This window comes from Leuciscus leuciscus (genome assembly GCF_965113295.1).
Source record: "Leuciscus leuciscus genome assembly, chromosome: 14".
Classification (NCBI taxonomy): Eukaryota; Metazoa; Chordata; class Actinopteri; order Cypriniformes; family Leuciscidae; genus Leuciscus; species Leuciscus leuciscus.
This window is the reverse complement of record NC_138738.1, coordinates 16,014,018-16,033,100: the sequence shown is the minus strand read 5'-3', so window position 1 is coordinate 16,033,100 and position 19,083 is coordinate 16,014,018. Positions and strand designations below refer to the sequence as shown.

At 37.1% G+C, this 19,083-nt stretch overlaps 2 protein-coding genes across 11 annotated transcripts in view; one reads left to right on the top strand and one right to left on the bottom strand.

The window, feature by feature from the left end:
- The first annotated feature begins 935 nt into the window (after positions 1 to 935).
- Positions 936 to 19,083, top strand: part of dock7 (dedicator of cytokinesis 7) — a 48,693-nt gene continuing 30,545 nt past the window's right edge. For all 9 annotated transcript variants that reach the window (XM_082135993.1, XM_082135992.1, XM_082135991.1 and 6 more), the window contains exons 1-14: positions 936 to 1,058; positions 4,730 to 4,832; positions 4,923 to 5,098; positions 5,421 to 5,489; positions 6,551 to 6,680; positions 6,831 to 7,043; positions 7,156 to 7,241; positions 7,331 to 7,397; positions 12,276 to 12,425; positions 12,771 to 12,851; positions 12,952 to 13,114; positions 13,313 to 13,455; positions 13,603 to 13,696; positions 13,790 to 13,952. In XM_082135993.1, the coding sequence (XP_081992119.1) occupies positions 1,021 to 1,058; positions 4,730 to 4,832; positions 4,923 to 5,098; positions 5,421 to 5,489; positions 6,551 to 6,680; positions 6,831 to 7,043; positions 7,156 to 7,241; positions 7,331 to 7,397; positions 12,276 to 12,425; positions 12,771 to 12,851; positions 12,952 to 13,114; positions 13,313 to 13,455; positions 13,603 to 13,696; positions 13,790 to 13,952 (1,676 nt within the window). In that variant the 5' untranslated portion in view covers positions 936 to 1,020. The remainder of the gene's footprint in view (positions 1,059 to 4,729; positions 4,833 to 4,922; positions 5,099 to 5,420; positions 5,490 to 6,550; positions 6,681 to 6,830; positions 7,044 to 7,155; positions 7,242 to 7,330; positions 7,398 to 12,275; positions 12,426 to 12,770; positions 12,852 to 12,951; positions 13,115 to 13,312; positions 13,456 to 13,602; positions 13,697 to 13,789; positions 13,953 to 19,083) is intronic.
- angptl3 (angiopoietin-like 3) lies at positions 15,023 to 18,854 on the bottom strand. Of its 2 annotated transcripts, XM_082136038.1 has the most exons (7): positions 18,090 to 18,854; positions 17,746 to 17,856; positions 17,308 to 17,425; positions 17,110 to 17,223; positions 16,817 to 16,912; positions 16,301 to 16,573; positions 15,023 to 16,216 (listed from the first exon to the last, which is right to left on the bottom strand). In XM_082136038.1, the coding sequence occupies exons 1-7, from the start codon at positions 18,600 to 18,602 to the stop codon at positions 16,041 to 16,043; spliced, it is 1,401 nt and encodes a 466-aa protein (XP_081992164.1). In that variant the 5' UTR covers positions 18,603 to 18,854; the 3' UTR covers positions 15,023 to 16,040. The 2 variants fall into 2 exon arrangements, with proteins under 2 accessions (XP_081992164.1, XP_081992163.1); XM_082136037.1 differs by having other exon boundaries at positions 17,110 to 17,425.

Sequence of the window (19,083 nt, the reverse complement as noted above, 5' to 3'; positions counted from 1 at the left end):
TTTCTGCCAGCCGGTCCTTTTGAACCACTCGTTAAAATAATAATAATAAAAAAATAATAATCTGGTTAATAAACCTTTGTAGACACATATTGGTGCTTATTACGGGTTTACAATAAAGGATGGTCGTGGGTTTTGTGGACTTTTTTAAAAATACCTTAATAACTTATTCATGGGAGATACATAAATCCAAAATATAGCTTATCAAACATATCAAAACCTCCCTTGGATATGTTTTACTTTAGTGGAGATGTAGTACATAAAAAGTGACATGAATTCAATGATTTTTTGCTGATTATTTTCCACTCTTGCTTGTTAAGGGTTTAAATCTAGTTTTAATTATCTAATGAAATAAGTATCTATTCTTTAAGCTTTTCTGTAATTTATACACATTATTACTCTTTGCAATGTTATTATAGTATTAGTTATCGAATGCGCCAAAATTAAGCATACAATATTACAAAACTCATTCATGGTTATACACAAATAAAGCTGTCATTGACTACAGATTGCACTATCGGTGGAAGTGGAAACGGATGCATTTCACACTTTTTAGTTACACTGATAGCTTCCTGTAAAAGAGCCCTCTATTGTACGCACAGGATATGAATCATGTTGGGAAGATTCCAGCCCTCAATCCCAAAATACTGCACTGTTAATTCCCTATAAAATGTCATGCTGCTAAAGAGAAGTCTAAAAACCAAACAGACAAAAAAGGCATAATAATAATAATCTCATCTCATCTGTAAAAGATAATATGCGTTTGTTTTTCCAGTTTTACGGTACGTTCTCCTCTCTTGTGCGTTGTCATTTTTCCCAGCCGTAATCCGCAAGTCCCGCCCCTGAGCTCCTCCTCTCTGTTTATTATGGTTACTACGGTTTTATGAGTGACTTTGCAACTGTCCAATCACAGACGTCTTTTTGGAGTCAGGAGGTGGGGCTTAACGGAATTCGGGTACGGGTGGGGAAAGGAATATCGCGGCTGGAGCGCTGGAGTTACTCGAGCACTCAGCGGCTACAGTCATGGCTGAGCGCCGCGCCTTTGCCCAAAAAATCAGCAGGTAAGGATATCTAACGCATCTCCTGTTTATATATATGTTCTCCCCGAGTCGTGCGACCATTCTTTGTATGCTGCCTGATGCATTTGGCGAGTGTGCCAGTCTTTTCCAAATAAGGCCTAGGCGTTGAGTTAGCTGGATCAGACGCTGATTTTATAGGCTGTGTCTTAAAACCTAGTGAGCTGCCTACCCAGCCAGCACGTTTGAGTCGGATAAGCTCGTCTGGAATGCTGTCTAGGTAGACAGCTCTTTAGGTTTTGAGTCACAGCCATAGAGATGCCCGAGTGTGACCCACCCTAAGCTGCAAGACAGCAGTATGATGCCTTTGTGCTTCTGTGCATTAAAATCAGTCTTCATCGCTGGGTTTATGATCCACAAATGAGCCTTTGGTTGAGCCCATACAGGGAAATAACGATGCAGACTTGGAGTGAATCAATGGAATGCAGTGTTTGGGTTTTGTGAGACGATGGCTTTGGCATACTGACACATCTATAGGATCATGAGATGTTATGCTGTCAATATGCAATATATATATTAGTGTAGTAGTCAATATGCAATCAGATTGTAAATGTACAGTGCACTACGTCTTTGATTTCAAGAATATGATTCATTAAAAAGAAAATATATTTAAAAATAATGTAAACAATGACTTTACGCCTAGAGATCATGAGTAATATTAATGCATTTGCATTTCTTGTGTATCATAGAGAACACTATCAACTTCAAGTGACAAGTGTTCAGATTGCATGATGTAGCTATCATAAAGCCAATTTCAGAATAAGATCTAGAATAACCTGAAATACAATGTATGATTCAATTAAATTAGATACTTGGCTCTGTAATGACACTGTGATTGATGCTTAAGTTAAATCTGCTCAGATTTTGGCTAGTGGCCCGTACTTTGTGGAGCAGAGTCCCTGGGTTATTGTAATAGACTATAATTAAGTCTCATCATTGACTTTAGACATATATTTTCAGTTGAGATTTCTTTTGTGATGTTAAGTCACGGATTAGACCTCATATGGATCTAAAAAAGGAAGTGACCTTTTAGGCTCCCCGGTGGTTTCCACAGTCATGGCATATCCCAGATGCTTAAAAATGTTGTTGTCTTGTCAGTGTGTAATGTGATGATAAGATCATTCAATATAGACGTGGTGGCACCCGCTGTCCTGATTCCAATCTTCTTACCTAACCAAAAAGTAAAACATGTTTATTTATATGATCAAAAACTTTACTAGTTTTGTTTTATTAATAGAGGAATATGTCAGTAGATGTTTTATTATTACCCATAGTATATAGAGAATAAAAAGTCTCTGAAAAGTCAATGTATATCAAATTTTTTCACAGTCAAAACAAAACTGAAAGCTCTGAAAATCTTGGATTTCTCCCTTTTTTTCCATTTTATTTTTATTGAATGCAGTGCTAATTGGATCTGAAAGCTTTTCTCGTAAGTCACAGAAACTGTTTCTCATGGCTCTGTTAAGGCTTTTTCAGAGGTGTGTGAAATATGCACAGAAATTCATGGTTAGCCGGCTCCTCGGTAAACAACACATCCGTGGGCTAATCATCTGTTCCCTCTTCAGGAATGTCCAGCCTAAATAAAGGTCCCTCCAGAACCAACTGAGGGCGGGTTTTTGTTTTGGTGTACGTCATTCTACACATAGTAGAAGAGGATTCTGATTAGGGAGGGATATTGACTGGTACACTATGCTACAACAAAGACATTCTGATAATAATACTGTCAATTTGACTCTTACTGATGACCAGACACATTGCTTTGATTCAAACTTAAGTATATATTTTTTTCTGTTTGTACTTTACAGGCCTAGCTATAATTCAGTCTGTGAAAGCTAAAAGAAAAAAAAGTAATACATTACAGTCTTATGTTATACTCAATAGTAATTAACCTTTGTCAATAACCTATTGGCAGTCATAAGCACCATGCACTTGTGTGTGTGTGTGTGTGTATATAAATATATATATATATATATATATATGTGACCCTGGACCACAAAACCAGTCACATGGGTCAATTTTTTTAAATTTAGATGTATACATCACCTGAAAGCTGAAAGATAAGCTTCCCATTGATGTATGGTTTGTTAGGATATAACAATATTTGGCCGAGATACAAATATTTGAAAATCTGGAATCTGAGGTTGCAAAAAGAATCTAAACATTGAGAAAATCACCTTTAAACTTGTCCATTTATGTTCGCGATTGTGCTGCATTCACTCACAAAAAGAAATGTTTTATATATTTACGGTAGGAAATTTAATAAATATCTTCATGGAACATGATCTTTACTTAATATCCTAATGATTTTTGGCATAAAATAAAAATCGATAATTTTGACCCATACAATGTATTGTTGGCTATTGCCACAAATATACCTGTGCGACATGTGACTGGTTTTGTGATCCAGGGTCACATATATGAAGAGTTCAGATGCAAAAGCCTCTAAGTGCCATCTGAAATTTTGAGAGAGAGTGATCATTTTTTATCAAGCTCGCATATTTAAGTTCAATATTTTCACTTAAATGGCAATGCAAATGACCTATTAATTGTCATTTAAGTGAAATTACTTAACTGAAATATACAAGCTTTATACAAATTATCATTCTAGAAGAAAATTTCAGATGGCACTTAGAGGACTTTGCATCTGAACTCTTCATATATAGCATAACTAGGCTACTTGTTCCATTTTAGCAGGAATCAATTTGTATACTGTACACCGTATGCAAGATTACTGGAATACCTGGATGGTGTTTTACTGTACTGTACTGTACTGTTCTCTATCATGATGTGTGCTTGATTTCCAGTGGGATGGACAAGTCAGTAATATTTATCATGATTCTTTTGTTGGCTCACATTTTAAGAAAGACGCTTTAGTCTTAACATAAAAATGCAAAATAAGCATATTTATTTCCAAGGTGATAAGAATGGCATTGAATTAAACATGCATACCTAGCGAGGTCATGCGACAACTGTTGTGTTTTACACTTCCTTTCGAAAAAAATCTTGGGTTGGTAAGATCTTCTAATGTTTCAGAAGAAAGTCTCTTACGTTCACAAAGGCTGCATTTATTTAATAATAATAATAAAAAAACAGCAAAAATAAATAAAAATGTGAAATATTCTCACAATTTAAAATAACTATTTAAAAAAATATATATATATATTTTAAAATCTATCTAATAGTATACCTGTAATGAAAATGTCATTACTCCATTGCCACACGATTCTGCAGAATTAATTATAATATGTTGATTTGGTGCTAAAGGAACATTTCTTAATTATTATTATCAATGTTGAAAACAATTGAAAACAGCTGTTTTATTATTTTTGTGGGAACCGCAGTCTACAGTTCAAAAGAGCAGCATTTGAAACTGAAATCTTTTGTTACATTATAAACATCTTTACTATCGCTTCTGATCAATTTAATGCATCCTTGCTGAATTAAAGTATTAATTTCTTTCAACAACAAAAAATATATACAAAAAATATATATTATCTTACTAACCCCAAACTTCGAACAATAGTATATGCATACGTAGTAATTGAGTAGTCCACTCTAAACATAGCCTTTATTCTATGATTTGCTTAATGTGAGATGACTGGATTCTTTTGTGGTTTGTATTATAATACCATCTATGCTCTCTTGTTGTTGTCCAGGACTGTAGCAGCTGAGGTCAGGAAGCAGATTGCTGGTCAGTACGGAGGCTCGCCTCAACTTCTCAAAAACCTCAGTGTTGGTGGAAATGCCACTAGCAATGCTGTAAGTAAAACATGATACCGTCTTTCTTGGTGGATAGTGGCAACAGTTCTCACATTCTCTTTCTTTTCCTCTTTGGATTTCTCCCTTCAGATTCCTCTGACAGAGGCTGTAGAGCCAGTGGATTTTGAAGAGTATTTGATCACGCACCCTCCCATTATAGAGTCAGGACCTCTGAGAGATCTGATCGAATTTCCTCCAGATGACATTGAAGTGCTTTACACGCCAAGAGAGTGTCGAACTCTTGGTCAGGCTGTGCCTGAGGAGGGGTGAGTGTGTTTTGAGGAATTAAGGCAGACATTAGTATGCATCCTGAAAACTGAAATGTACACAATGAAAAAGTGTATAAATGTCATCGAATTGCCAATGTGAACAGTTTTAAAATCACATGCTATGATTATTTCAATAGTCATTTAGGACTAAAATGCTTATAAATTAATTTGTTCATATTTTTAATATTGAATAGCAGGTAACCAAATGTTTTTCATATTTCTTGATTGCTTTTTATTTTGTCAGCAGAGTTGTGAAACTCATCACTGTCATTCACTGATTTAAAATTTTAACTTGTTCCTATTTTAAATGATTTTACAGTGAGAATGATTCACACGTCAGAGACTGCATCCGCTCTTACACTGAGGACTGGGCTGTCGTTAACCGCAAGTACGATATTTATAAGTGCTAAATTTCAAGTGGTTTAGTTCCTAGTTTCCATTTTACATTGATGTTTTTGGAGGACAATCTGCAGAATTCTGCTACATGGATTTAAATATTGAAAATGTGTTCAATGGAGCTGAGAATGTAACGTTCTTGGTGCCGCGTCGTGATTGACGGATGTTTTAATCCTGCGGAAGTATCTGCAACACTATCTGTAGATTTCTGCAGGCATAATTTTTGTGTGGGCCTGTTCATAACTGACAAAAAGGAATTCAAGTGTATTTTGCCTGCAGTATTTTATAATACTGTAGACTGGGGCTTTTAACTAAATTTTAGGGCCTTAATAAGTTACTGTGAATCAGTTGCTTTGGTGATTCTTAATTGATAATCTCAAACTCTTATCCTGACTGAGATCATATAATGTTCTTAAAGTTAGTGAGCCAGACTTATGCCTGGTTTCACACACAAGGCTTAAGCGATTCCCAGACTAAAATGCATGCTTGAGCTGTTTTAACTGAAAGCCATTCAGTCATTGTGCTAGAGAAAACAGCGATATGTTGTTGAGAGGTAGAAGGGAATACTTTTTCATTTGTGTATAAAAGTGAAGTAATTACTGTCATTCAGAAGATTGGAAGTTTAGCTTGAGCCTACAAACTTTCACGTAATTATGTGGACTGAATTTCTGTAATTGTATCCATTAGTAACAAAGCACCACTGAACTGAATTGTAACATTACTATGCAAACTACTCATTGCAAAAGATAATGTGTGATGCTTTACTGACAAAATATAAAATGTAAAAATGTGATGCTTCGCATAATCTTGTTTTCTTGTTCATTACAATTTGAGTAGTGACACATTTTAATTAGAAATAAGATATATATTCACATTTTGTTATGATTAAACAACTAATGCTCTTAATCCCTAAAAAAAGTAAAATAATTGTTATAGAATTTGAGTTTTTATTTTTTAATTTGTAATCGTTTTACACACACACACACATATACACATTCCATTTTGCATGCTGATTAGCATTCAGGTAATAATCAATATATTTTGGATCCACAGGTATCACAAGTTGGGCACAGCGTTTAACCCCAACACTTTGGATAAGCAGAAGGAGAGGCAGAGAGGTTTACCCAAGCAGGTTTTTGAGTCTGATGAGTTGCCAGATCACAGCAGCTATCAGGATGATCAGGTAAATATGTCTTTGCTACTGTTGCGTGTTTTTTTTTTGTTTGTTGCTAAGCCCAGTAGAATAATACCCTTGCACAATTCCATTGTGTCCCTCTGCTGAGAGTTTCTCTCTAAATTCTGTGAATATAATCAGTGATTTTGCATGTTACAGGATGATCTGAAGCGAAGGTCCATGTCAATTGATGACACCCCACGGGGCAGCTGGGCTTGCAGTATTTTTGATCTGAAGAACTCTCAGCCTGATGCTCTGCTGGCTCACCTTCTGGATCGAGTACCTAACGAGGAGATCGACCGCCACAATGAGGACCAGCGCAAGTCAAACCGTCACCGAGAGCTCTTCGCACTGCATCCCGCTTTGGATGAGGTAGAGTATGACATTTTGTTTGATTCTCACAAGTCCAAAGACACAAATTTCATGTTCATTCTTTTCAGGATTCATTACATTTCTTGCATTCTTTTTCCCTTCCTTCATGTAGGAAGAACCCATTGAGCGCCACTGTGTGCCTGATGTTCCCAAAGAACATTTCGGTCAAAGGCTTCTTGTCAAGTGCTTATCCTTGAAGTAAGTGGGGAACAGCCTTTCCGGACTCAATTTTAACCTTACAACTACAATTACAATTTTGCTGATATGCTTCTCTTCTTACTTTTAAGGTTTGAGATAGAAATTGAGCCAATATTTGCAAGTTTGGCCTTATATGATATCAAAGAAAAGAAAAAGGTGAGCTGTTATGATTCCTTGTGTAATGTACAGTTTAAATGTGTGTGGAAATCTAAAGCCCAAATAATGAATATTAAGTAGTTTACTGTTAAACAGAGGTGGGGAGTAACAAAGTACATTTACTCTGTTACATTTACTTGAGTATTTTTTGGAAGATTAGATTTAATTGTGGGTACTTTCTATGGAAGTAAAATAATGTCAAATGTTTTTGAAATAAAAAGCCTGTTGAATTGCACTACTTGAAAAAAAATAGGCATTGCATTAACCATGCTTGCATTTTAATGCATTGTATTTTTAGTGCTTACATTTTTATGGGCTGAAATTCAACATGGTTGAATATTTAAGCTGTGAATATTTCAATTAAAAACATTTCAAACACCTTTTCATTATTAAAAATTCAATAATCCATATTCACCTTTAATATTTCACTTCCAAAATATTCAAACTGTTTAAAAATACAACCAATAATATTCAACAGGCAATTTTCGGTCCATTTTATTTCGCTTTGCAAATTCGCTTCCACAAATTCAGTGGTTCAAATTCGACAGTAAATTCAACATTGACGTCCAGGAACTGCAGGAAAATCAGTAGATTGCCGAGCATACTCTCCATCTGCTGTTAGTCGACCTCACCATCAGATGGTGCAAAAGCGCGTGTTGAAGACCAGCAACAGTTAGAACAAGTCATTCATTCATAAAACTCATTTACAGCAATGTAAGTGTATTTGTGATTATTATGACGGCTGTTTTATGTTAAATTCAGTGTCTTCACGGTTACTTTTCCTGTGTAGCCTACATGCATCTTTCTCTACCGTGAACGAGATTATAATGTTATTCCCCGATGCGGATATACAGATCCAATGTTACATTTTTGAGGTTGACATATATTTCTCTTGGTTGTTTAGTTGCCTTAACTTTATATTGTGGATGTGCTGCATGCAGGCTATTAGGGTTTCCCTCAATACTTCAGGATTCCCCTGCTGGACATATACAACGCTTAACGTAGCTTAATGGACTACAGTGATGTAAAAGACCAAACTCGCAGGCAAGCAGATGGACTCAGAATAACGCGCAAAGCTTAATGCTGAGCGTTTCCCAGTGATAGACTGGCATACAGATGGCTTGATGTTGGACATTCGAACATTTAGGGACCGTCTCTAAAGTGTATACGACTTTGGTATACACGTTTCTAACTCCGATAGCATTTGAATAGAACGACTTACAGTCATAAAACCTACTGTAAAGTGTTCATTTAGTGTCAGGCATAATGCGCACCCTTTGGATTTTTGATATTTATTCAAATAAATTTAAGTTTGCTATTGAAGTTAGAAACGTGTATGCCAATGTTGTATGAAACTTTAGAGACGGTCCCTAAATGTGCGAATGTCCAATGTCAAGCCAATTTTTACATTTAGTCATTTAGCAGAAGCTTTTATCCAAAGCGATTTACAGTTAAACTAACAATAGGAGGACAATATGCAAGTGCTGTGACAGTTTAAGCTAATGCAATACACGTATGCATACTATATAGGCCTATGTATGTGTTGATTTTATGCCAGTATATCACGAAACGCTCAGCATGAAACTTTGCGCGTTAAATTCATATTCTGAGTCCATCTTCTTGCCTGTAGCCTATATAATAGCCTACAGCCTACTTCCCTAATAAGGTGCAAGATTGGTCTTTCATATCACTGTATCAACGGAAGGGAAATCCTTGAGTATGAGGTATTGAGGGAAACCGATTATAATCCTGTTCATGGTAGAGAAAGCTGATGACATGTAGAATACACAGGGAAAGTAACAATGAAGTTATTGAATGAAACATAAACACAGCTTTTGTGTGTTTATCATCTTTTCCGCATATACTGACACAGATAATCATTTTCATTTTATGAATGAATGTCTTCGTCAACAACAAGCGCTTTTGCACCATCTGATGGTGAGGTCGACTAACAGCAGATGGAGAGTATGCTCGGCAATCTACTGCTTTTCCTGCAGTTCCTGGACGTCAATGTTGAATTTACTGTCGAATTTGAACCACTGAATTTGTGGAAGCGAATTTGCAAAGCGAAATAAAATGGACCGAAAATTGCCTGTTGAATATTATTGGTTGTATTTTTAAACAGTTTGAATATTTTGGAAGTGAAATATGAAAGGTGAATATGGATTATTGAATTTTTAATAATGAAAAGGTGTTTGAAATGTTTTTAATTGAAATATTCACAGCTTAAATATTCAACCATGTTGAATTTCAGCCCATAAAAATGTAAGCACTAAAAATACAATGCATTAAAATGCAAGCATGGTTAATGCAATGCCTATTTTTTTTCAAGTAGTGCAATTCAACAGGCTTTTTATTTCAAAAACATTTGACATTATTCTACTTCCATAACTTTCACTTTAACTCGAGTACATTTCTAATGAAAACTGTACTTTTACTTTGTTACGCTGGGCGACGTTCCTCTCCTTACTTTATTTTAATGCAATACATGTTAAGAAATGCATAGTTTATTCCAAGCGCGCTGTCTATTTTTTCCCGCTTTTTTCACAAATGAATCACTTTTTTGAGTCAATTCTGTTCAAAGACTTAAGTTGGCAAAACTGTCTAAATTGGTTTTGCAATTCTGTTTGAATTATATTACTACAAAGTATGACATTAACAGTTTTTTTTTATATATACCTTAATATATACATTAAATAAGCTGCCATTGTTCATAGTCAAGTCAAGTCAAGTATATTTGTATAGCGCTTTTCACAATACAGATTGTATCAAAGCAGCTTCACAGTATTAAATTAAAATAATACAACAAGGTTTGTTTCAAGTGGAATTTATTGATTGATAAAATTAAATTAAATTAAATATCCCCAAAATATCCCCAACTGAGCAAGCCAAAGGCAACAGTGGCAAGGAACCGAAAAACTCCATCAAGTGACCTAATGGTGTCCTAAAACTCCATCAGGTGACCTAATGGAGAAAAAAAACCTTGGGAGAACCCAGGCTCAGTCGGGGGCCAGTTCTCCTCTGGCATTTATGAGCTAGAGGCCGGATTGTAGTTTGAACTGTAAGATTAAAAAATATTATATGAATGCCTGACTGAAGAGATGCGACTTTAATCTAGTTTTAAACTGGGAGAGCGAGTCTGAGCAACGAACAGTATCAGGAAGACTATTCCAGAGTTTTGGAGCCAAATGTGAAAATGCTCTCCCTCCTTTGGTGGTTCTGGATATCCTAGGTATGACCAAAAGCCTTGAATTTTGTGATCTTAAAGAGCGCGATGGATTATAGGGCGATAGAAGATCCGTTAAATAGACTGGAGCTAAGCCGTTTAGGGCTTTATAAGTCAGTAGCAATACCTTGTAATTAAAGCTGCCGTCGGCAACATTTTTTTGATCATTTTCAGTGTAATCGACACTATAATCCGACAGAACAACATAAATAAGGTGGTTTTAGAAAAAAACCCGAGCTTCTAACTCCACCTGGAGCGTGTTATTTGTTTTGCAAAAATCCAGCGCTCCCGCTTCATCAGGTCCAATCAGCGCAGGGGGGTGTGAGATCTGACTGTCAATCACAGGTCGTGCACACGCCACAGATCCCCCTCACTCGCGCACGTTAATATCACATGCACACGCCACGCCTGAAGTTCGCCTGGAGATTGCATGAAGCGTGATGGCGGAGAGAAAATCTACTAACAAGCTTCCAATTCCTCGGTTATTGCTATCTATGGCTAGATTAGCCAGGGCAGCCTACCTCCGAGTCCATGGTGTTGATAGATGCTGAAGAGACGGACGCGTTCACAGAAAATCAGGTACACACGCACAGTGACGCACTGACGAGCACGACCTCGATGGGAGGGTGCTCGCTGGTAGTGGGGAGGGGCATGAGAGTTGTAAACATTCAAAATTTTGGCTAATCGACCCAATCTGCCAGACTTGCCGACGGCAGCTTTAATACGGAACTTTATAGGTAACCAATGCAGTGATGATAAAATCGGTGTTATATGATCATATTTTCTTGATCTCGTAAGAACTCTAGCGGCGGCATTTTGGACTAACTGTAGCTTGTTTATTGAGGATGCAGGACAACCAGCTAATAAAGCATTACAGTAATCCAGTCTCGAGGTCATGAATGCATGAACTAACTTTTCTGCATCAGAAACTGATAGCATATTACGTAGCTTAGCAATGTTTCTAAGGTGGAAAAAGGCTGTTTTTGTAACATATGAATTATGATTATCAAAAGACAGGTTGCAATCGAGTATAACACCCAGGTTCATATAGTATGAAATGAACACCTGCCAACCTGCAATTTGTGTGTATTGCGCATTGGCTGCGAACTGTTCGTTTTGAAAAGGAATGCCTGTGCTTCAACACAGTTAACCACTTTACATGCGCCTGCAGACATTACATTTTGGAGAACAGACGGAAGAAGATTCGTCAATGCGCATTTGATCATTGTTTGTGTTCAGATGTTCATTGTGGTCATGAGTGCGAGCACGTGAAGAATGTTTTTTCTTCTCTTTTTTTCTATGTGTCAGTGGTCCCCTTTACATGCATTTGAATGCAAAACTCTGCCGGCATTTATGATCTGAAGAAACTATTAACTTGCTACTTGAGTATTTTTTTCATTGGATACTTTTTTACTCTTACTCAAGTAGCTATTAAAATTATGACTTTTTTACTTTGAGTAAATATTTTACTTTTTGGATACTCTACCCACCTCTGCTGTTAAATAAAATAGAAGTTACATTTGTTTGTACATGACATTGCTAACTGATTTCAACACTAGAGGGTAGTAGTCACCTGTTCAAAGATTACAGTTGTTCCTAGAGACTCCCACAGACATTAATGTATCCTATCATTTTCCTGTCTTAATCCTCAGATATCAGAGAACTTTTACTTTGACTTGAACTCTGAGCAAACGAAGGCCATGCTCCGACCACACATCCCATCTGCTGCTATCTCCACTCTGGCACGCTCTGCCGTTTTTTCAATCACCTACCCTTCCCAAGATGTCTTCCTTGTTATCAAGGTTGGTTACATACATATGTATACATATACACACACATATATATATCTCTTATGCACCAGTTCATCATATTAGAATGATTTCTAAAGGATCTGATTTGATATTGAAGACTGGAGCCGTGTAATAATATAATTAATTTATGTTTGTGCTTTTTAACATTCTAGCATAAATTTATATTTTCAAGCCAATTATTTTTAAGTATGAATGGAGTAAGAAATGTATAGTTTTCTTTTTGTAGTTGCATATTTGATGATTATTCCAATGATTTTAATATTGCATTAATGTTTATTTAGTGTTCACTGAAAGTAGTACATTATCAGTGCTCATCTGCTCTGTGTTTGCTTTCAGCTTGAGAAGGTGCTACAGCAGGGAGACATTGGAGAGTGTGCAGAGCCTTACATGGTCTTTAAAGAGTCTGATGCTGCCAAAGTAAGCATTTTATTATAGTTTGTACATTATACACCAACTCCTGGTGGAATTCTTTTTAATATGGTGGCTGGTATTTCTTTTCTTTTCCTGGGTACCACAGAATAAGGAAAAGATTGAGAAGTTGCGCAGTCAGTCCGAACAGTTCTGTCAGCGACTAGGGCGTTATCGGATGCCCTTTGCCTGGACGGCCATACACCTCATGAATATAGTGAACAGTGCAGGCAGTCTGGAGAGAGACACAGAGCTGGAGATGGGGCTTTCAGGTGAGTCTACAAATGACACCGATGGTTGTGCATATTAATCCTGTACTTGGACTTGCACAGTTTGAGGTTAGTGTTCCGAACAACATTTGAATGGGTGACGAAACCCATTGAAATAGGACCTTCCGCATCTCATTTTGTCTTTCACTTTTGCTCTTTATCGGATCTCTTTCTAACTCTTGACTCTGCACCATCACACAGAGAGGAAAGGCTCGTGGTCCGAACGGAGGAACTCTAGTATTGTGGGGCGTCGTTCGTTGGAGAGAACCACCAGCGGAGATGAGTCATGCAGTCTGACTAGCTTCAGGCCTGCCACCCTGACCGTCACCAACTTCTTCAAACAGGTTACGCTGTTATTCTAAAAGAAAAAAAATTCATTGGACGTTGACTGTCCAGTTACCCGTCATTGCATAGGTCAGACTGCAAAAGCTAATGAATGAAAGCTTTTCACATTTTATATGTTATTTATATAATATTATATATCATATTAGGAAGGAGATCGACTAAGTGATGAAGATCTCTACAAGTTCCTAGCCGACATGCGGCGTCCATCATCTGTGTTGCGTAGATTGAGGCCCATCACAGGTAGAGCTCTCTTGGCATGTTTTTGCAATGTATTTTGACCCCATGAACCATTTATGCATTGAGTTATGTAACTCATTTACTTTATGCCCTTAGCCCAGCTGAAGATCGACATCTCTCCAGCCCCTGAGAGCCCTCACTATTGCCTGACGCCTGAGCTGCTCCAATTGAAGCCTTACCCTGACAGTCGAGTGCGGCCAACAAAAGATATCCTGGAGTTCCCTGCCAGGGACGTATATGTACCCAACACCACTTACAGGTATAACCAACTTTTAAATGTCTAGATCAGTGATTCTAAACATTTTTGACTCCAACACCACAATAATATTCAAAGGCCACCAGTTTTGTTTTTAATCTATGGGCACTCCTAGTTGTAAATTTAAAAAAGTAACACAAATAATAACATTTTTAAATAATTACATTTCAGGATTCCAGAATTTTTAGGAACTGAATGTTCTTCTGGGATTCTACACTTTTAAAACCAGTGAATTTACATGGATTAAAAACAAATATTTGGCTTAAAAGCGTGGCATAACTAGTAAAATATATATTTTTTATAAAAATGCCGTAGCTGTTTATTAATTTACATGACTTTTCAAGGTCTAGAAATCACCATTTAAAAATTAGGCAACCTCCTATATCCATGTTTTCCAAGACTGGAAATCCTGTTTCTTCAAAGGGAATGAACAGTTGTTGAGGGGGTGAATTAAAATAAGAAATGTCTTGTTTTTAGTTGTTTTAGCTTATTTTGTCTTATTTTAAACATTTTGTTGGCTTGAGGATTTTTCCCTGGATGTTTGCTGAGGCCCTGCCCCCTATATGAGAACTTCTGGTCTGGATTAAGTTTAGAATTGGCCTCACTTTTAGCCTTGTCTCACTTTTTCTTATTGTTAAATAGCCAACTGCGCTCTGTGTAAGCAGTCGGCCTTACTGTATGGTCTAACCCTGCTATTTAAGCTTACTAATTTAGTCAAGGTTGGTCAGACAAAGATGCTTATCTTCTGCATATGTTGACATAACCTGTCATTCAGAGGACATGTTTGTCCACTCTCAGCCTGTGCCAACTTTGTTATCTTTTTTTTCAAAGACGATCCGTGTAGTCAGCCTTGATTTGAGTTGAGCTGAATAGGCAGATTGGGACAAGAGTTTACTGCAGACAAATTTCATGCTCTAGATTTATCGCACGTGTCACGTCTGTCGTATATGCCGGTCGTATAACATGTTATTAATGAAGGGTTGATTTCCCACTTAGGTTAAGCTTGATTCTCCTGCTGGATTGTTTAGTATCAGTTAAATAATTGTTTTTCTCCTCCACAAACTAACAGTAGCTTTAAACTGTGTGGAAACTGGTTTATTTCAGTTATGTGAGCCCCCAATGAAATTGCTCATACATTGTATTCTCTGCTGAGAAGATATTGCTGAAATTTGTTTTCATTATGCAGTGGTTTACAGTTATTACCAGTAAAAAAAAAAAGCTTGCTGTGTGAGTCCAAGTATAGTTTGAGTGATAGTCTCACTCGAGTGCTGTAAGTGGCTAATTTAAAGAAATATGTTTTATTTTATTTCTTTATCTTATTGTCTAAATGTGTTGCTATAAATATGATGCACCCAACCATCACTGAGAAACATTCTGTAAACTAAATATACACAATACAGCTGAGTATGTACAAAGCATAACCAGGAGTCAATATGACTCAGTAACAGAAAATGACATGCAGACCATAACGATACATTTCTTGGTAACACTTTGTAATAATTTTCAACATCAAAAATACAAGAGCATATATATATTGCATTTTTTGTATATAATATAATATAAATGTGTTCTTAAGCGTTATGGTTATGAATTAATGAAAGTTATTATAAAGTGTTACCCATTGCTTTTCTACTGTTGCACATTTGTGTAAATTGCTTAAATACATTATTTAAGTAAACATGCAATATGTGAAATAATGTTGAGTAGCTCTATAGTTGAATGCAGTGCAGTTCTGTAATATTATCCATACAAACGTATTGTTGATTCCTGTTGACTCTTGATAATAACATGCACCAGATCCTGTTTCAGAGGTCTGATCTTGCCATTTTAACTTTTTCAGTTTTAGGATTTTTTTTTTTTCAACAACTCTTCTTGGTCAGTAAGCTACAAGTGTGTTATCTGGTGACCTGTGAAGATTTTGAACGAACATGTTGCAATAACCAATAAGTCATTGACCTGTTGCAGTTGCATCATTCAGTTTCGGCTGTCTGTAGAGAAAGGGAAAAGCTTTGTTGGCCAGTGTCTACTGCCAGTGTGACACCTCTAATTGATTCTGAATTACCTAATAGAGAGTGGGTATAGGGTCAGGGATTATTGAAACTGGGTTGATGGTCTGATGGTGATCTTTGTGGATTTGAGAGTGAAGGAGCTTCCTTTGGCTGGCCTCCAGTAGATTCCTTTCCTGCGCTGGTGGCGAGTCCTCATCCTCACCCAGGCGTATCTCCCGTTTAAGTTGGTGTCCCCACATGCATCAAACCACCAACCACCTGAAACCAGCGGACAATTATTATTCAAGGGATTTTCAATTATGTATTGTATGATAATAAATATTTAATTTGTCCGTTTGATACCTGTGTAGTTGCGGGCACAGTTGGACTCGTCATGATTATCGTTGTCTCTGTCTTTGGTTGAGAACTTCATGCCCGTGTGGTTGCTCATGGCATCAGGCAGGTCTCCGGACAAAGGTGCCACGTGAAGGGCGTAATCAGATGCAGGGCCTTCTAGGGTGAACATGTACTCTATGAATCTCTTTTCCTCCTTCCAGTCTTCCAGTTCAATGTGTAAAATGTATTCTCCTTGTTGAGCAATGGAATGGATCTTCGCCAAGCCAAGCCAAAACTCTTCTGTAACACACAGACATTTGTGCTTAGTTAAAAGCTGAAGTTTCCATTTCTAGTGGTCATGCCTTGAATAATTTATAATGCTCATGCCAGGAAGAGACATGTGATTTAGAATCAATTTGACTCTTCAGCTAGAGATGAATCTGAATCATACTACAGAAGCTTAAGCTGTTCATATTTTATCAAGCATCTATAGTAGGAGTAGTAGAGAAGGAAACGTGACATGACACAAAAGGGCATACTTACTTTCCAATTTGCCAAAGCCATGTTCATATTTTTCCCACGACTGGTCAAAATCAACAGAACCATCCTCCCTCCTCTGAATGACTGTTGCTGCTCCATCTTAAAATACAGAGTTAAAGAAAACTGTAAAAAGAGAATCCTAGTTCGATAAGAATGGTGATAAAGGCACAACCTTCTTAGTTAGGGTTGTAACCACCTAGGTAGGGTTTCTTGTGCCCTTTGTGATGTACCTGTCACAGTTTTTGTAACATATATCAGTAGGAAGTCTGATTAGAAGTGCATTATTGGTCTCTTACCAGAACTTATCTCGCAGTAAACATAGAAAGGTTCAGATTGATTGGGTTTGATTGGGTAAATTCCACTGGTCCTCTGGCCTCTTTTGAACACATCACTGCAGTCTATTGGAAAGTCTGTGCAGCAAAACACACAGTTGATGGTGTTGGTTTTAATAAAGCAACAATTTATATCACTAATTGATTTAATGCTCTTCTTACCATTTATTTCTGTAGTTCCATTGGTGGAGTTGATTGTTAGGTACCGAAAAGGGTCTGGCGTTTCTGGGTTTAAATCCAAAGGTTTTTCAGCTGTGTCTTGAAAAGTGTCATAGTTCACCTGAAAATAAACGAATATATTTAATCTCAGTAAATGCAAATAAAGCCAGGAGAGTTAAAGTGATGATAATTTTAAATTCAGTAAATATTCTTTATTTTATATTCTGTAGGATTTCTAATCACTTGACTTTGAATTTTTATATTTATATAAATATAAATATAAATAAAATATATAAATATAAATAAAATATGCAACACATTTCGATAGCCTGAAAATGTTCTTTTGTGAGTACAATAAGTGTAGGGACCCTTTTTATTAAAAATACATTGAATGATAAATTTAAAATGCATAATCTGAATTTTGTAATGAAAATAACATACCTTATCCTCAAGACTCTTAATTTTGTTCTTCTGGTAATTTAGCTGTTCGTGTTGCTCTTTAACAGATTTAAGCAGGTCTGTAATGGTCCTTTCTTGTGTTTCAATCACATCCTGCAACAGATACAAGTTGTCAATGGAGTAAATGCATAACTGGATTCAGCTGACCTGTACAGCTATATTATCAGTACATTTGATCTGAACTTTTATTGATATACATTTTTTTTTTTTTTTGCTCTTGCCATCAAGTATGATTCACATGCATTTTGGTAAATTTTGAAAATTGGAATTGCGAAGCTCTATAGTTATGCGAATTTGGACCTTTTTAATTTGAAATTCTGACTCACCTTCAAAGCAGTGATCTCTTGAAGTTGCTCCAGAGGCATCATGCTCTGAGACAAGCCCTTCAGCTTCTCTTCCAGTCCTCCAACCTTGCTGTGCAACTGGTTTCGCTCTTGGAGAATATTGTTAATTTTTGAGTTGATCTCCAGTGACAAGTTTCTGATCTCCTCATTATTGGCCTTCAGAAATATGGTCGTCTCCTTCAACTTCTCTTCTTCCTCTTTGATCTCACTGGTGACCACTGAGAGCTGGTAGAAGGAGCGATCAAAGATGTTGAGCTTCTGGAAGATGTCGTTGATCTGAGACTTGGTTTTGTGCACAAACTCTCGGAGACTCTGGCCGAGCTGGAGCAAACCGTTAGCCAGGAGTCTTACGTCATCTAACATGGCAAAGCGGGATCTAGCCTCAGTTGGCGGCGCGGTTATTAGGATAGGTGCCTCGGTGGGTGCTTTTTTCAGGTTAGAGGCTGCGCTTGTTGTGGACAAGCTTAGCCAGAAAAGCAGGAAAATCAACATCATTTTAGGCGGTTTGTTCAGTGCGTCAGTCCGTTGCCAATGCCTGTCTGTGTGCTAGTCTCTTTTAACCTCCCTTTCTCGCTACTCTTCTCATCTCCTACTCTGAGAACAAAAATAGCAGAGATTCCTCAAATATATACCGCTACACTGAGAGGGGAGGGAGCATTTGGTAATTATTAATCTGGCTTTGCTTGAGCCTCCTCCTCCAAATCTGTGGAAAGTTTACTCTGTGCAGACAATTTACAGTATCACACACACACACACACACACACACACACACACACACACACACACACACACACACACACACACACACACACACACACACACACACACACACACACACACACACACACACACACACACACACACACACACACACACACACACACACACACACACACACACATTTCCCCCACTCACCACACATCCATAACCTGGTCCCTGGTTGCATCTGATAAGCAAAGATGAACGATGCTGATGA